Source organism: Pongo pygmaeus, chromosome 1 (genome assembly GCF_028885625.2).
Source record: "Pongo pygmaeus isolate AG05252 chromosome 1, NHGRI_mPonPyg2-v2.0_pri, whole genome shotgun sequence".
Classification (NCBI taxonomy): Eukaryota; Metazoa; Chordata; class Mammalia; order Primates; family Hominidae; genus Pongo; species Pongo pygmaeus.
The window spans coordinates 220593715-220606425 of record NC_072373.2 but is presented as its reverse complement, the minus strand read 5'-3'; the positions used below and the strand labels follow the sequence as shown (position 1 = coordinate 220606425).

The window sequence follows — 12711 nt, the reverse complement described above, 5'->3', positions numbered from 1 at the left end:
CTGAACTGGTGCCCCCTTCAAATCACTGACTGTGTACAAGCACCAAGAAGAATGTGACACGAACGCCAGAGTCCTCAGATGAATGCCCCGGCTGTAATGAGCAGTAGACACTGTCACATGGCCACCCATGGAGGGCCTGTGGCCTGACGGGAGCGGGAGGGCAGCTCGGCAGCCTGCCTTATTAGTGTGGGCACTCACACGGAGCTGCCACCTGTAGTTTCTACGAAGCTCTGGGCTCTCCGCTCTGCTTTAAAAAAGAAAAGAAACGTTGCAGTATCAGTCACAGTGGTAACGAGAATTTCTAAAGCATCTGCTCAGTTTCTCAAAATTAAAAAAAAAAAAGGAAATGGTAAGCCCTCAACTGGCTTTATAAGCATGTGAAGACTTCAGCTAGGGCAGCGTGTCTGCTCCTGCCCTTAAGACTTCTGATCTCAGAAATGGGGTGTTTAGTTGGTTACACACACATACATTAATTTTCTTTCTTTTTCTTTTTTTTTTTTGAGACAGAGTCTAACTCTGTCACCCGGGCTGGGCTGGAGTGCAGTGGCATGATCTTGGCTCACTGCAGCCTCCGCCTCCCGGGTTCAAGCGATTCTCCAGCCACAGCCTCCCGAGGAGCTGGGATTACAGGCATGCGCCACCACACTCAGCTAATCTTTATATTTTTAGTAGAGACGGAGTTTCACTGTGTTGGCCAGGCTGGTCTCGAACTCCTGACCTCATGATCTGCCCACCTCAGCCTACCAAAGTGCTGGGATTACAAGCCTGAGCCACCGCACCCGGCCGAGAATTCTTTACTTTCATGCTGAGGACATTTCATCCTGAAGCGTAAGGCTACCTTTGATGAGTTTTGGCTCAGTTGTGGGTAATAGCTCACACTGTGGTTGAAAAGCACTTTGCAAAATAGAAAATGCGTCTATACATGTGCTGCTGAAGAATGATCTGAATTCACTTAGGAGTCACTGGAAATGAGTTCCCACAAACCCCTCATGAGAGAGCTTCTTATCCTTCCCTGGTACAGAAACCGTAATGGAGAAGTTTCCGTCCTCTTTCCTATCTGGGCCCAGATAGATTAAGAACCTAAGTTATCCCTGGGCAGCTCCTGCCAGGCCTGTGCTGCACTGCCTCTGGCAGCAGCCACTGAAGTGGGCAGCGGGTCTCACTCCTCACCTGGGGGGCTTTGTCTCCATGTCTCGAGTGGCTGGACGTCAGTGCACATATTCCTACACGCAGCTGTCCCTGCAGGCCCCACCACCCACCTCCACCCCTCCACACCCTCACCTCCAAGGCAACCAAGAGCACCAGTTGCCAGCCCTGCCCTGCCTGCCTCCTTCCTGAACGGCCCCCTCGGGCATCCCTGGTTCTAGGCCCCTGTGAGGGGTGGCCCTGCTGCATCCACTTTCTTTTTCCCCAGAGCCAGTTTTTTCTGGTCCTGCACCTTCCTCTCCCTTCTGCCCTGTGTTTCATTCTGGGGAACTCGACTTCTTTTGACTCTTACATGAAGGAAGTTTGTTCTGAGGATTCAGGCTTCATTTAGAAAAAGACTGAGGTGACCTCTTCCAGCAGCCTCAGAGCGCCGCATGTTATCCCCTGGCGAGAGAACCAAGGGTCCCAGAAATGTGTTGTTGATTTTCCTTTAGTTTCTCCAGTGATGTTTTGTTTATTAATTTACTCATTTGTTTCTGAATAGGTGATTCACTCACAGGTTCAAAATGTTTACGATTCAGGAGAATATGCCGGGAACAGCTGCCCCGCCTCCCTCGCCTCCCGGAGGCTCCAGCATTATCTGTTGCTTGTGTGTCCATCCACATTTATATCTTACAACTTTGACAGTAGAGTTTATAACTTTATGTTACAGAAATAGTGTAGCATCACTAAGAAAAGTCAATAAAGGAACCAAAAAGTTCCCATCACTGCAGATCCAGCTGACCCTCCCTGTCCACGTTCCGTCCTGGTCCTTGTCCTTATTCAGGCAGAATTTTTACGTGGTTGTAATCACAGTCTCATAACTTTTTCAAATATCTTGTTCATTTATGGTGTTTGCTTAGGGTTTCCAAAACCCGGGGATGACAGGGAGAAAGTTGGGCGGCAGAATTTGAGAGATTGTTGGAGGATAACCCCGGGTCCGTATGCATTCCTCACCCTGTCCCGCTTCTTGCAGAAATACCTGCTCCCCCTCATCCTGGGCGGCCGAGAGGACAGAAAGCAGCTGGAGAGGATGGAGGCCGGTCTCTCTGAGCTGAGTGGCAGCGTGGCCCAGACAGGTAAAGATTAATGACTCCATCAAGTCACCCCTCACAGCCTTCTCCAAGCAGCCCCTTCTCTGCCCCTCCCCTCTCCCTCCGTCTCCACTCTGTGTGGTGACTTCATTTATCTGCTCTGAGAATCTGTTCACATTTGCAAATGAAGCCGCCGTCATTTCGGTTTAATTTGAAATTGCTTGTTTACTGTCGGCGCGGCCTCAATTAATTATGTTTTTACGGAAAGGCTCCCAACCTCAGAATATTAATAAGGGGAATAAAATGACAGCCTTTCTAAGGGCTGTAAAGTTCATTTTTAATTTCTGCTTCTATGAGGTTTTCAGGGGGGTTTTCAGTGATTTTCCCCCTTCCCTCTAAGACTCGACTGTGGGGTCAAGAGAGTCTGTAATTACTGTGGCTCCCGGGACCCCAGCCACCTCCCCTGTTATCGACTCGACAGGGCTCGCGTTCATTACCTGGTGCCCCAGCGATGGCCCAGATTAGCTGGGACCTGTCGCGCCAGGGGTGGCTTCTCTTCTTTATAAACTTGTTTACTAGATGGCAGCTCTGAATCTAAAAACCGGAGCGAGGCCAACGAGAGAGCCACCTGTCCCAGGCAGGAGTCTGTGTCCCTCTGGAGCACGTTTGTGAAGCTCGCAGAAACCCTCTCAGAAACCCTCTGACGCGTCCATCCTGTTGGCTTTTGCTCCTGCGAGGCTGACATTGGTGGCAACAAGGTCCCGAGGGGTCACGGGACACCAGGGAATTGAGCAGGCAGCCTGGGGTCAGGTGGGGAGGGCGGGAAGGAGCAGTGGGAAACAGGATGTGCGGCTTGAGCCACGCCTGGATGTGAATGTGGCGGGGACCTGAGATGCATCTCTCCCAGCATTGGAGACTCCAGGAGTTTCACAAGGACACTGAGGCCCAGCAGATGAAGGACGCAGGCGCCAGAGAAGCCGGGAGAGCTCAGCAAATCATAGCCAGCTCTAATTAGAGGGGAGAGGTTCTGGACGGATATACTGTTGACCATGGACAACTACACAATGGAAAGATAAAGTAGAAATACTAGAGGTTAGATACAGTGCAGGCAGATCACCCGGAGTGCAGATAAATTAGATGGATTGCGGGGGCTGGGGGTGTCTGCAGATAAATTAGATGGAGCGGGAACACGGGCAGCTCCTAGGTGTGCGGACCAAGTGAGGGGAACGTCTGTGCCTGTGAATTTACCGGCGCCGTGACTGCTTTCTCCTCGCAGTGACTCAGTTACAGACGACCCTTGCCTCCGTCCAGGAGCTGCTGATTCAGCAGCAGCAGAAGATCCAGGAGCTTGCCCACGAGCTGGCCGCTGCCAAGGTACCTATCTCTGCCGCGCAGGGCCCTCCAGGCCCAGGTCTGTCCCATGTGCCCTTCACTCTTGTCCCTTGGGCTGGGCTTGCCACCTTCGGGAGCTGGACTTTGCCCCAGTCTCACGGTGGTTACACAGCCACGGCCGACGCTGCCCTTTCTCTCCTTGTAGAGACAGGAGGCCGTTGCTGGGCAGTCAGTGTGACGTTTAACTGTTGAGGCCATCCTTTCTCACTCTGTGTCACCTCCCAACAGGAGGAAGGAAAAGCTACCCTCTGCCTGTGGAGATCTCATGGCAGCCACATTCCCGCAGCTCTGGAGGCTTTCTGTGTAGACATGGAACGGCCTCTACCTATAAGTTAGGTTGCAGGTCACAGCATGGCCAGGAGGGGTTCTGGAACAGACAGGGGAGAAGCGAGTCGCAGTTAGTTCACCAGCCCCAGCCCCATCCACACCGCAGTGCAGCGGGCAGTTTCTCTAGACTCAGGTTCCAGGGGTTCTGGCAACCCTAGGAGCCAGAACCAACTCCCAAGGCAGTGTCCTTGCCTCACTGCCCAAATGTGAAGAAATCTTGGCATGGCAGCTTCCAGGACCAGGCTGAATCCTGGCCCTGCCACTTGTTAGCTGTATGACCACAGGCAAGTTACTTAACCTCTCTGAGTCTTAGTCTCATCTGTAAAATGGAGCCATAATGGCACCTAATTCCTGGGGCTCTTCATGGGTTCAAGAGGGTGCCTGGCTCCAGCCAGCTCGCAGGATTGCAGGCCTGGGTTCTGTGGGTGGGTAACGGGTCATCCCTGAGGCAGCATCAGACAGACCAGGCCCAGGAGACAGTGGCCTGGTGGCTCCAGAACACCCACTGGCTCCTCTCTCTGTCCCTTGCCCCACAGCTCTGTGGCCGGTGGACACTGCTCCCTGTCTGCCCCCACAACCTGGGCTCTGGAGAGTCCCATCCCGAGTTGCTTACCCAGGGAAAGCCACTCGTAGTGTACGAGTTGGCTTGAGCCAGCACTCAGATCTTTTGCATTTGCAAAAACCACAAAAATTAGAATCTTTCCATTTTCCATGGAGTCTGGGGTGTCTCTTGTGAAGAGGGTCCCGGGAATCTCCTCCCTGGACATCCAAACCACACACAGAGGTGCCACCTGCCCTTCCTCCTGGGATGGCTGCGGGTACTGGTGACCACCTCCAGCCACTGCAATGCGTGTTCTCCGCGGGTGGCCGGTCCCTAAAGCACCAGGAAGCCCAGCAGTGGCCCCGCCTGCTCTCCTGGGTCAGGTCATCTTTTGGATCCATGCTCTGCCTGTGGCCAGAAGCCATTCCGGAAATTGGAAAACTGTTTTCAGGCCTTAACGCCTGAGATTAAGACCACATGTTGTGTTTAAGAAGCAGTGGGGGCCCGGGATGTGCTTAGTGGTGAGAGGGGTCGGGCCTCTCAGAGTCCCTCGAGCTGGCTTTGCTGCCGCTGTCCCTGGCCCACCCCAGCCTTCTCTCCCGAGCTGCATGGGACCACTGGCTTGGCATCTAAACTTGTATGTGTGAGGACTTTGGTTACCCCATAAACCAAAGACCCAGAGCTGTGTTTTCTCAGCTGTAATGTAAGTTTTTATATCTGGCTTCCAAACTCCTACTGGAGCACTGTAAAAAATTAAAAAGAAGAGCTTTAAGTAATTAAAAAACCTACATAAAACTGAAGGCTATGAGTTTTCTACAACTGTTTTTTAAAGAGGCTGGTTAAAAAGCCCCAGATGTCAGATTTTATTTCTAAATCCTGGCATCTGGCACCATATGCGTTTGGAAATCTGAGTCCTTTGTAGGCCAGTGAGTGGAAATTGTGCCCTTGTTAATGGGCTGCTGTAGCTTTCAAGGTCTCAGAGAAGCCAGAACAGTGGCTCCTGGGTCCTCCCTGTCTGGTGGTCTGGAGTAGGAACCCTGAGGGGCTGTGTCTGAGGGTGGTGGGTGACACACACTCACTCTCAGACTGCCCAGGTTTTCCTTCCTGAGCCCTACAGGCCCTCTGAAGGACTTCTCCCTGCTAAGGTGTGCCAGCTGGGCTGCTTGCTGGGGTGAGCCCACAGCAGCCCCTGACCCCACGTCAGCCCAGCGGCCCACAGCACACTGGTAGGGAACAGCCAGGGAACGTCCCCTCTGCCCACCTCGGGGGAGCAGTATCTGGAGAGCTGGCAATATTCATCTGTGCACTTAAAGACGGCCTGGGGTGGCCTTCAGCCTGGGCGAGATAGACCTCACACGGAGGCCTCATGGCATTGTCCTCTGTGCACATGCCACAAGCAGGTGGCCACCGGCAGCTCCCATTTGGGGACCTCTGGTTTGGCTGTCCTCTTCCCCGTCTATACCAGCAAGATTTTCCAGAAGTAAGATGTAGTTCTGTGAAGTTTATTTGGAAAACAGTGTTCCTTCAAAGAGGAAAGGTGTGCATGAAAGGACGGGGTTTGTCAGAGATGGTGGCTGTTTCCTCTTTCCACCCGGGCCATCTTAAATCCCAGACATCATCCCGCTTCATACCGCACCCGCACGCCTCCACATGTCTCTAAAAGATGCCCACGATACCATTATGTCACCTAAAAACACGTAATGATTCCTTATGTCATCAGATGTCCAAACAGAGCCGTGGGAATGTTTAAGGATGTCATCATCCAGAGACGTGGCAGGCAGTGGGCAGTGGCAGAACCTTCCCCCGGGTTCCCCAGAACAGACCCAGAAGGCCCCACCTGCTGCCCCCACCCAGGTCCTCCTGCAGCCACAGGCCCCGCCTGTGCCTCAAGGTGCCCACCCTGAGCCTCCCTGTGCTCTGCTTTCAGGCCACCACATCCACCAACTGGATCCTGGAGTCCCAGAATATCAACGAACTCAAGTCCGAAATTAACTCCTTGAAAGGGCTTCTTTTAAATCGGTAGGAGGGAGGAATGGGGACCCTGTTCTGGTCGGGCCTGGAAAGGAGGACTGGGAGCTCCAGGGCATGGGAGGGGCATGACCCCCACCCCCACCCCCAAGGACCCCATCTGTCTGGGTGACTCAGGCACTGAGTCTGGGGCCTTTTGAGCTTCTCTTTTCATTCCCTAGTTGACCCCCTCTCCACTCCAGAGGTGACGGTCTGTGGCACACAACTTTTGAAATACAGTTCCCAGGCCTGTGAAGACCTGGTCAGGGACAGCTTGAGCAAAAAAAAAAAAAAAGCGGGGCCCTTGGAGCAGAGGAGAACTTCCTGGTTTGGCTCCTCCTTCCTGAGCCCCAGATGACCACTCAGTGACAGCTTTGTCCCAGGGAAAGCCCCTGCGGGAGGGTCTTTGTGTTTTGTACTTGGAAGGGTTCCACGACTGAAGACGTGGGCAGAAGCAGGCCCTGCCCCCCCAGCTTCTTGGTTGTCCCCCTGTAGCAACAGCACATTGTCACCAATGCAACCTCAGAGGTAGGGTGACCAACTTGTCCTGCTTTGCCTGGGACTGTCCTGGTTTTATTTATTTTTATTTTTATTTTTTTTGAGATGGTGTCTCGCTCTGTTGCCCAGGCTGCAGTGCAATGGCACAATCTCGGCTCACTGCAACCTCTGCCTCCCGGGTTCACGCCATTCTCCTGCCTCAGCCTCCCGAGTAGCTGGGATTACAGGCGCCCACCACCACTCCCAGCTAATTTTTGTATTTTTAGTAGAGGTGGGATTTTGTTATGTTGGCCAGGCTGGTCTTGAACTCTTGACCTCAGGTCATCTGCCCATGGCCTCCCAAAGTGCTGGGGTTACAGGTGTGAGCCACTGTGCCTGGACTGTTCTGGTTTTTTAAAACGGAAAGTCCAGTGTCCAGGAGCCACTCTGTCCTGGGAGCCGCAACTGTGGGCTGTCCTCCTCGGCTGATGCCCTAGTGGGCCTTGCATGGGGTGTCCTTGTTTCCCTGCTGGGCCTGGGTTTGGTGGGAGCTGGGTGAGTGGAAGGGTGCAGGTGGGCTCTTCACTAGGGTCCAGGATGGGGTGCAGAGGGGTCTTGTGGCTCCAGCCAGAAGATCCCATTTTCCAAGCCACCCAACTTCCTGGTTCTCCCTGAGGAAAAGAACATGTCCTGGAAAAAGGTGTGACGCTGGCAGAGGCCAGAGCATTGTCATCAGGAGACGGCCTCCATTTTCCCTAACCGAGACCAGTGCCTTGGAGGCTGGGGATGGAGGCCAGGCCATCGGGCGACCGTGGGGCCAAGAAAACTGTACACGGAATTTCTTGTTAGCGTTTAGGATGCTGGTGAATAAAGCAGGCCGTGGTGTGTGCCCCACTCAAGTGGGGTCTGAGGTGGGAGAGTTGTGTCTAAGGCCCCTGCTGGGGGACAGCCCTGTGGGCAGGGCTTTGTCCTCTTGGCTCAGGCAGAGATGGGCCTGCCTGTTGGAGAGCTCTGTCTCTGAGCCGTTGCCAAGTGGACCTGACCTCCCAGGTCCCTCCTGGAATTAGCTTTGGTTTGGGCTGGCTGCTGGCCCAGGAAGGGAGTACGGAGCAGAAGGGAGAGCTGCCTCTTCCCCGTTGAAAGTGTTGAGCTCAGAAGTTTTCTAGCAAAGGGCATCACCACCGCCCTTTTGGTTCTGATGTGTCTGACCCCCTGCCAGTGGCCAGGGCTCCCTGCCTCCACCTTCTGCTCAGGCCATAGACAAATTAGGACTGTGGCTCAGGTGTCTGGAGTCCCCAGTCATAGCCCTTTTGGGCTCCTCCCCACCCTGTCCCTCTCCTGGCCACTGGCGTGGAGGCAGGGACGATGCTGAGGATCAGGAGCAAGCAGGCTCCCGCATGGCAGGCAGGCCCCACTTGGCTTCCAGCAGCTGCCCAGGCAGATGGGCCTCGCCCAGGACGGGGGTCCCAGGGGGACCCTGGGCTGTCTGTGGGGGCACAGGACATGCTTGGCATCTATCTCAGCTATAGGATCTTAGCTCCTGAAAGGAGGGGAGGAAGGGCTCCATCCTGTCCCTTGCCCAGTGGCCCTGGGGGAGCAGCTCACCATCGCCGAGCCCTTGCGGTTCAGGGAAGGCATGGCCCTTCGAGGGTGGGAGTCCTGAATGCCACCACCAACCTCCTCCCCTGCTTCTCCCGCCAGGAGGCAGTTCCCTCCGTCCCCGTCAGCCCCGAAGATCCCTTCCTGGCAGATCCCGGTCAAGTCACCGTCACCCTCCAGCCCCGCGGCCGTGAACCACCACAGCAGCAGTGACATCTCACCTGTCAGCAACGAGTCCACGTCGTCCTCGCCTGGGAAGGAGGGCCACAGCCCTGAGGGCTCCACAGTCACCTACCACCTGCTGGGCCCCCAGGAGGAAGGCGAGGGGGTGGTGGACGTCAAGGGCCAGGTGCGGATGGAGGTGCAAGGCGAGGAGGAGAAGAGGGAGGACAAGGAGGACGAGGAGGACGAGGAGGATGACGATGTGAGCCATGTGGATGAGGAGGACTGCCTGGGGGTGCAGAGGGAGGACCGCCGGGGCGGGGATGGGCAGATCAACGAGCAGGTGGAGAAGCTGCGGCGGCCCGAGGGCGCCAGCAACGAGAGTGAGCGGGACTAGGGCTGTGCCTGCTGCCTCCAGCCCTGAGGATGGCATCCAGTGTGCCCGTGCGTGGCCACACCCTGCCTCCCTCTCTGGCCCTGGGAGGGCAGCTTGGAGCCCAGGTAGGGGGCAGAGCTGTCCTCAGCTGCACTGCGGCCTGGTGGCAGTGTGGGGAATCACACTTCTGTCCACCTGGCCTCCTCTTGCCTGGCCGCCAGCCTCAGCCCCAGCCCCAGCCCCAGCCCCAGCTGCCTTTGGCTTTGATCTCAAGTCAGGCTGAAGGCAGCGAAGCCTCGGGGCCCAAGCCCCTCCCCGGCCCCCTCTCCCGGACAGACGCCTTGCCCAGGGTGTGTTTGCCGAGTGTCTTGACTACCGTGACACCACGCATGGCCAGAGCTAGCGTCCCTACTGCCTCCCGACTCCTCAGTGGAGGAGGAGCTGCGGTCCCTCTGGTGTCTGCCGTCGCCCTCCCTCCCTGGGCCCGGCCCTGGACCCCTCAGGTGCCTGTCCCCAGCCCCCACCCCACTCGTGCCCCGTCGTCCTCCCAGACAAATGAAACCACGCTGCGCTTCCGATGCCCCCGCTTGCCGTGTCACGGTTCAGCTAATCCCATGGCGAGATGGGGGCTCTGGAGGAGGAGGAGGAGGGGGAGGAGGAGGAGGAGGAGGAGGAGGAGGAGGAGGAGGAGCCGGGCACCAGGGCCTTCCCGACCAACAGCCAGCTCTGTCCTTCCCCCAGGAAACACATGTTCATTTGTGTGATCATGTATAGACCTCAGAACGGAAGATAGGACTGTATATAATTGTAATAAATACCAGTTGCCACTATTTAATTTCCGCCTGTGGCTGCCTGTCTGCTCGTGGCACCCTGGGTACGGGGGGTCGTCTCAGCGCAGCCTCCAGCTGGTGAAGTGTGGGTGAGGGCCCATGGGCAGCTTCTGCCGCGGCTCAGCCAGAAGCAGAGGCCTTGTTCAGGTCCAGTGGCTGCCGGAGGGTGACACTCTGCTGACTGCAGGAGGATCAGGGACCTTGTGTGACTGTATATAGACCTCATGTGGAGTGAGGAGCTCTCCTTCCTTAAATGAACGAATGCTTCCCGGGGAGGGGAGTGTGGCGTCCTCTCTGACTCCCCGTCTCCCCCGGCTCTCGCCCTCCCAGTCTCCCTTTCCCCTTCACAGAGCATTTGGCTAAAACCAGAAGAGCAGAGCCATGGGCTCCTTGAGGGGCGCTTCTGTTCCCTGCAGCCCCCAAGTGTCGGGACCAGGCTCGTGGGCCGCAGGCGCCGTGATGTCCGTGTGCCTGTGTGGACACAAGGGCTTGGGAAATAGGAAGCCCTGGGCAGTCCCTGCAGGTGCGGCCTCCATGTACCTGCTCCGCCCTGCCTCTCCCTCTGCTGGGGAGGGAGGAGGCCACATGGTTGGGCTCAGAGACTTGGTGTTGGGGCTGTTTTGTCTCAGATGTTTCGCTTTCGGCCCCTGCAGCAAACCCTTCTTAATGCTGGGAACACAGGGCCTGCTAAAGTGACAGGTTTCCAGGCCCGGGCCGCTCCCGCTCACTGAAGAGTCCCTGGGACCGGGCTGCCTCCACCTGCTGGAGGGACCCCTGGAGCAGGTCCACCCCCACCCACTGGGGGGTCCCTGGGAGCAGGTCTGCCCCTACCCACTGGAGGGTCCCCAGTACCGGGCTGCACCCACCTGCTGGAAGGTCACCAGGAGCAGGCCGAACCCACCTGCTGGAGGGTCCAGCTCCAATCCGGTTTCTGGCCTGCGGGTTGCATCTTTCATGCTTGTCGCCTGGAAGGACACTCCTGCAGTTCCTCTTTCCAGCTACGTGTTCCCCAGGGATGAGTGGAGCCCAGGTCAGTGTCACACTGCGGCTTGTTCGCCTTTTTCCCTGGCCTCCTTGCTGTCCCTGAAGAAGCAGGTGTCTCAATTCCCAGGGGCTGCCACCCTCACCTGGACGAGGGGGCCTTGCCTACCAGGACCCCAGAAGTCCCAGTATCTGGGAGCTGGGGTGGGCAGACAGGTGGGCCAGGCCTCGGCCTGGCTCTGGGGACAGTGACTGCCTGTGTCCCACCCTCAGACCTGCTGGGTCACAGGCCTGCATCGTGGGTGGATCGGTTCCTGAGGAGTCCCCGCCCCCTGTCATTTGCTGCCTGGTGGTCATTGTCTGTAACTTCTCAGAGGTCCCTCCTCCAGTGGGACTAGAAAGGGAGACCAGAGGGCAGATACCCTGGGAAGGAAGGGAAGCCAGGGCTGTGGGGTTGGTGCTGTGGACGTATAGTGCCAGCTTCCCGGCTCCATTTCTCCCTGGAGAGCTGGGGCCACCAAGAAAGGGATTCCCTGGGGCTTCACTATCCCTGGGGTGGGGGCAATGGAGACCTCACAGGGCAAGCGCTCTCCAACCTGGGGGTCAGTGGGCTGGCACATCCCTGAAGCTCAAGCATGGAGGAGAAACGGACAGAAACCTGGGCCCGGAGCCCTTTTGCCCCTGTGGGTCCTGAGCACCGAATTCGGCTTTTGAGGACAGAGAGTCTGGCGTGATTTCAGGGAGAGAAAAACCCCTCCCCAAAACGGCAGGAGTGCTGCCTAATAAAGCCAGCTGCTGGACCAGGGAAAACAGCCCTTTGAAAAAAAAAAGCCTTTCATTAGAAAAATAATGCATTTCATCCAAATAAGGTAAAAATATTCGGAATGGGGCAGAAGTAAGCAGCAGGCAGCGCCTGTCAGGCCCTTTCTGGAAAGGAGAAGATTATTAAACTCAATTACAATGTATTTTTATAAAGTGTCTTTTAGGAAAGAACTAGCCCCGTGCTTGGAGGCTGGGGGACAGCCGTCCTGACCTCACCCCGGACCAGCTCCCTCGGTCCCCGGGGTCTGTCCCGGCTCCTCCGGTGACTCGCTGGTTCTGCCTTGGGCAGGGGCATCTACTTTGGGAAGGACAGGGGACCTCCCTTGGTGTTTGTGACTCGCAGGACAGGCCAGAAGGCGGGGGAGTTGCCTTTGGGGGATGGTAGGGTCTCCGCCCACCCGGGGCTGCCCAGTCCTTCAAACGCCAAGGCTCCCGGAGCCAGTGCCATCCCAGGACCCCAGCTGGGACAGGGAGCGCCTGGGTCGGGGAAGGGGCTGCTGAGTTTGTACCCACAGGTGGGATGTGTAGCAAAGCCAGTCCACATAGAAGGGGACAGAGATGCGAGAACCTGCCATCTGCCCGTCGGCTCCCTGTGTGCCCACAGAGTCTCTTTCCGTCTTTCTCTGTTTTTAATAAACGCATCTGAGCAAGCTGTGTTCATCTTTCGGGGCCCTCACACCCAGGTAGAGGTGGAAGAGTTTTCTAGAAGGTTTCGCTTCTGCCCTCCTGGCGTCCCAGCCCCCTCCCTCTCCAGGTGACCACCCTGTCCCTGCCCCAGACCCCAGGAGGGAGAGGGAGGGCAAGCAGGGGCCATTCTTCAATGGCCAGACATCTCTGTACCCAGGAGTTGACTTAATTCGTCTGTTTGTTTAAACTGGTTTCTGCCAAGGCACCAAAAGAAGAGGTCAGAGCCTCCAGACAGGGCAGGCGCGGAGGCGCCAGTGAGACCCGCATGCAGGTGGGAGCTCCAGCCTCAGG

The 12711-nt window shown here is 56.6% G+C and overlaps 1 protein-coding gene across 4 annotated transcripts in view; it reads left to right on the top strand.

Moving 5' to 3' along the window:
• Positions 1–9935, top strand: part of PEX14 (peroxisomal biogenesis factor 14) — a 157667-nt gene extending 147732 nt beyond the window's left edge. For all 4 annotated transcript variants that reach the window (XM_054439865.2, XM_054439856.2, XM_063667979.1 and 1 more), the window contains 4 exons: positions 2162–2264; positions 3496–3593; positions 6407–6498; positions 8665–9935. In XM_054439865.2, the coding sequence (XP_054295840.1) occupies positions 2162–2264; positions 3496–3593; positions 6407–6498; positions 8665–9121 (750 nt within the window). In that variant the 3' untranslated portion in view covers positions 9122–9935. The remainder of the gene's footprint in view (positions 1–2161; positions 2265–3495; positions 3594–6406; positions 6499–8664) is intronic.
• The last annotated feature ends 2776 nt before the right edge of the window (positions 9936–12711 follow it).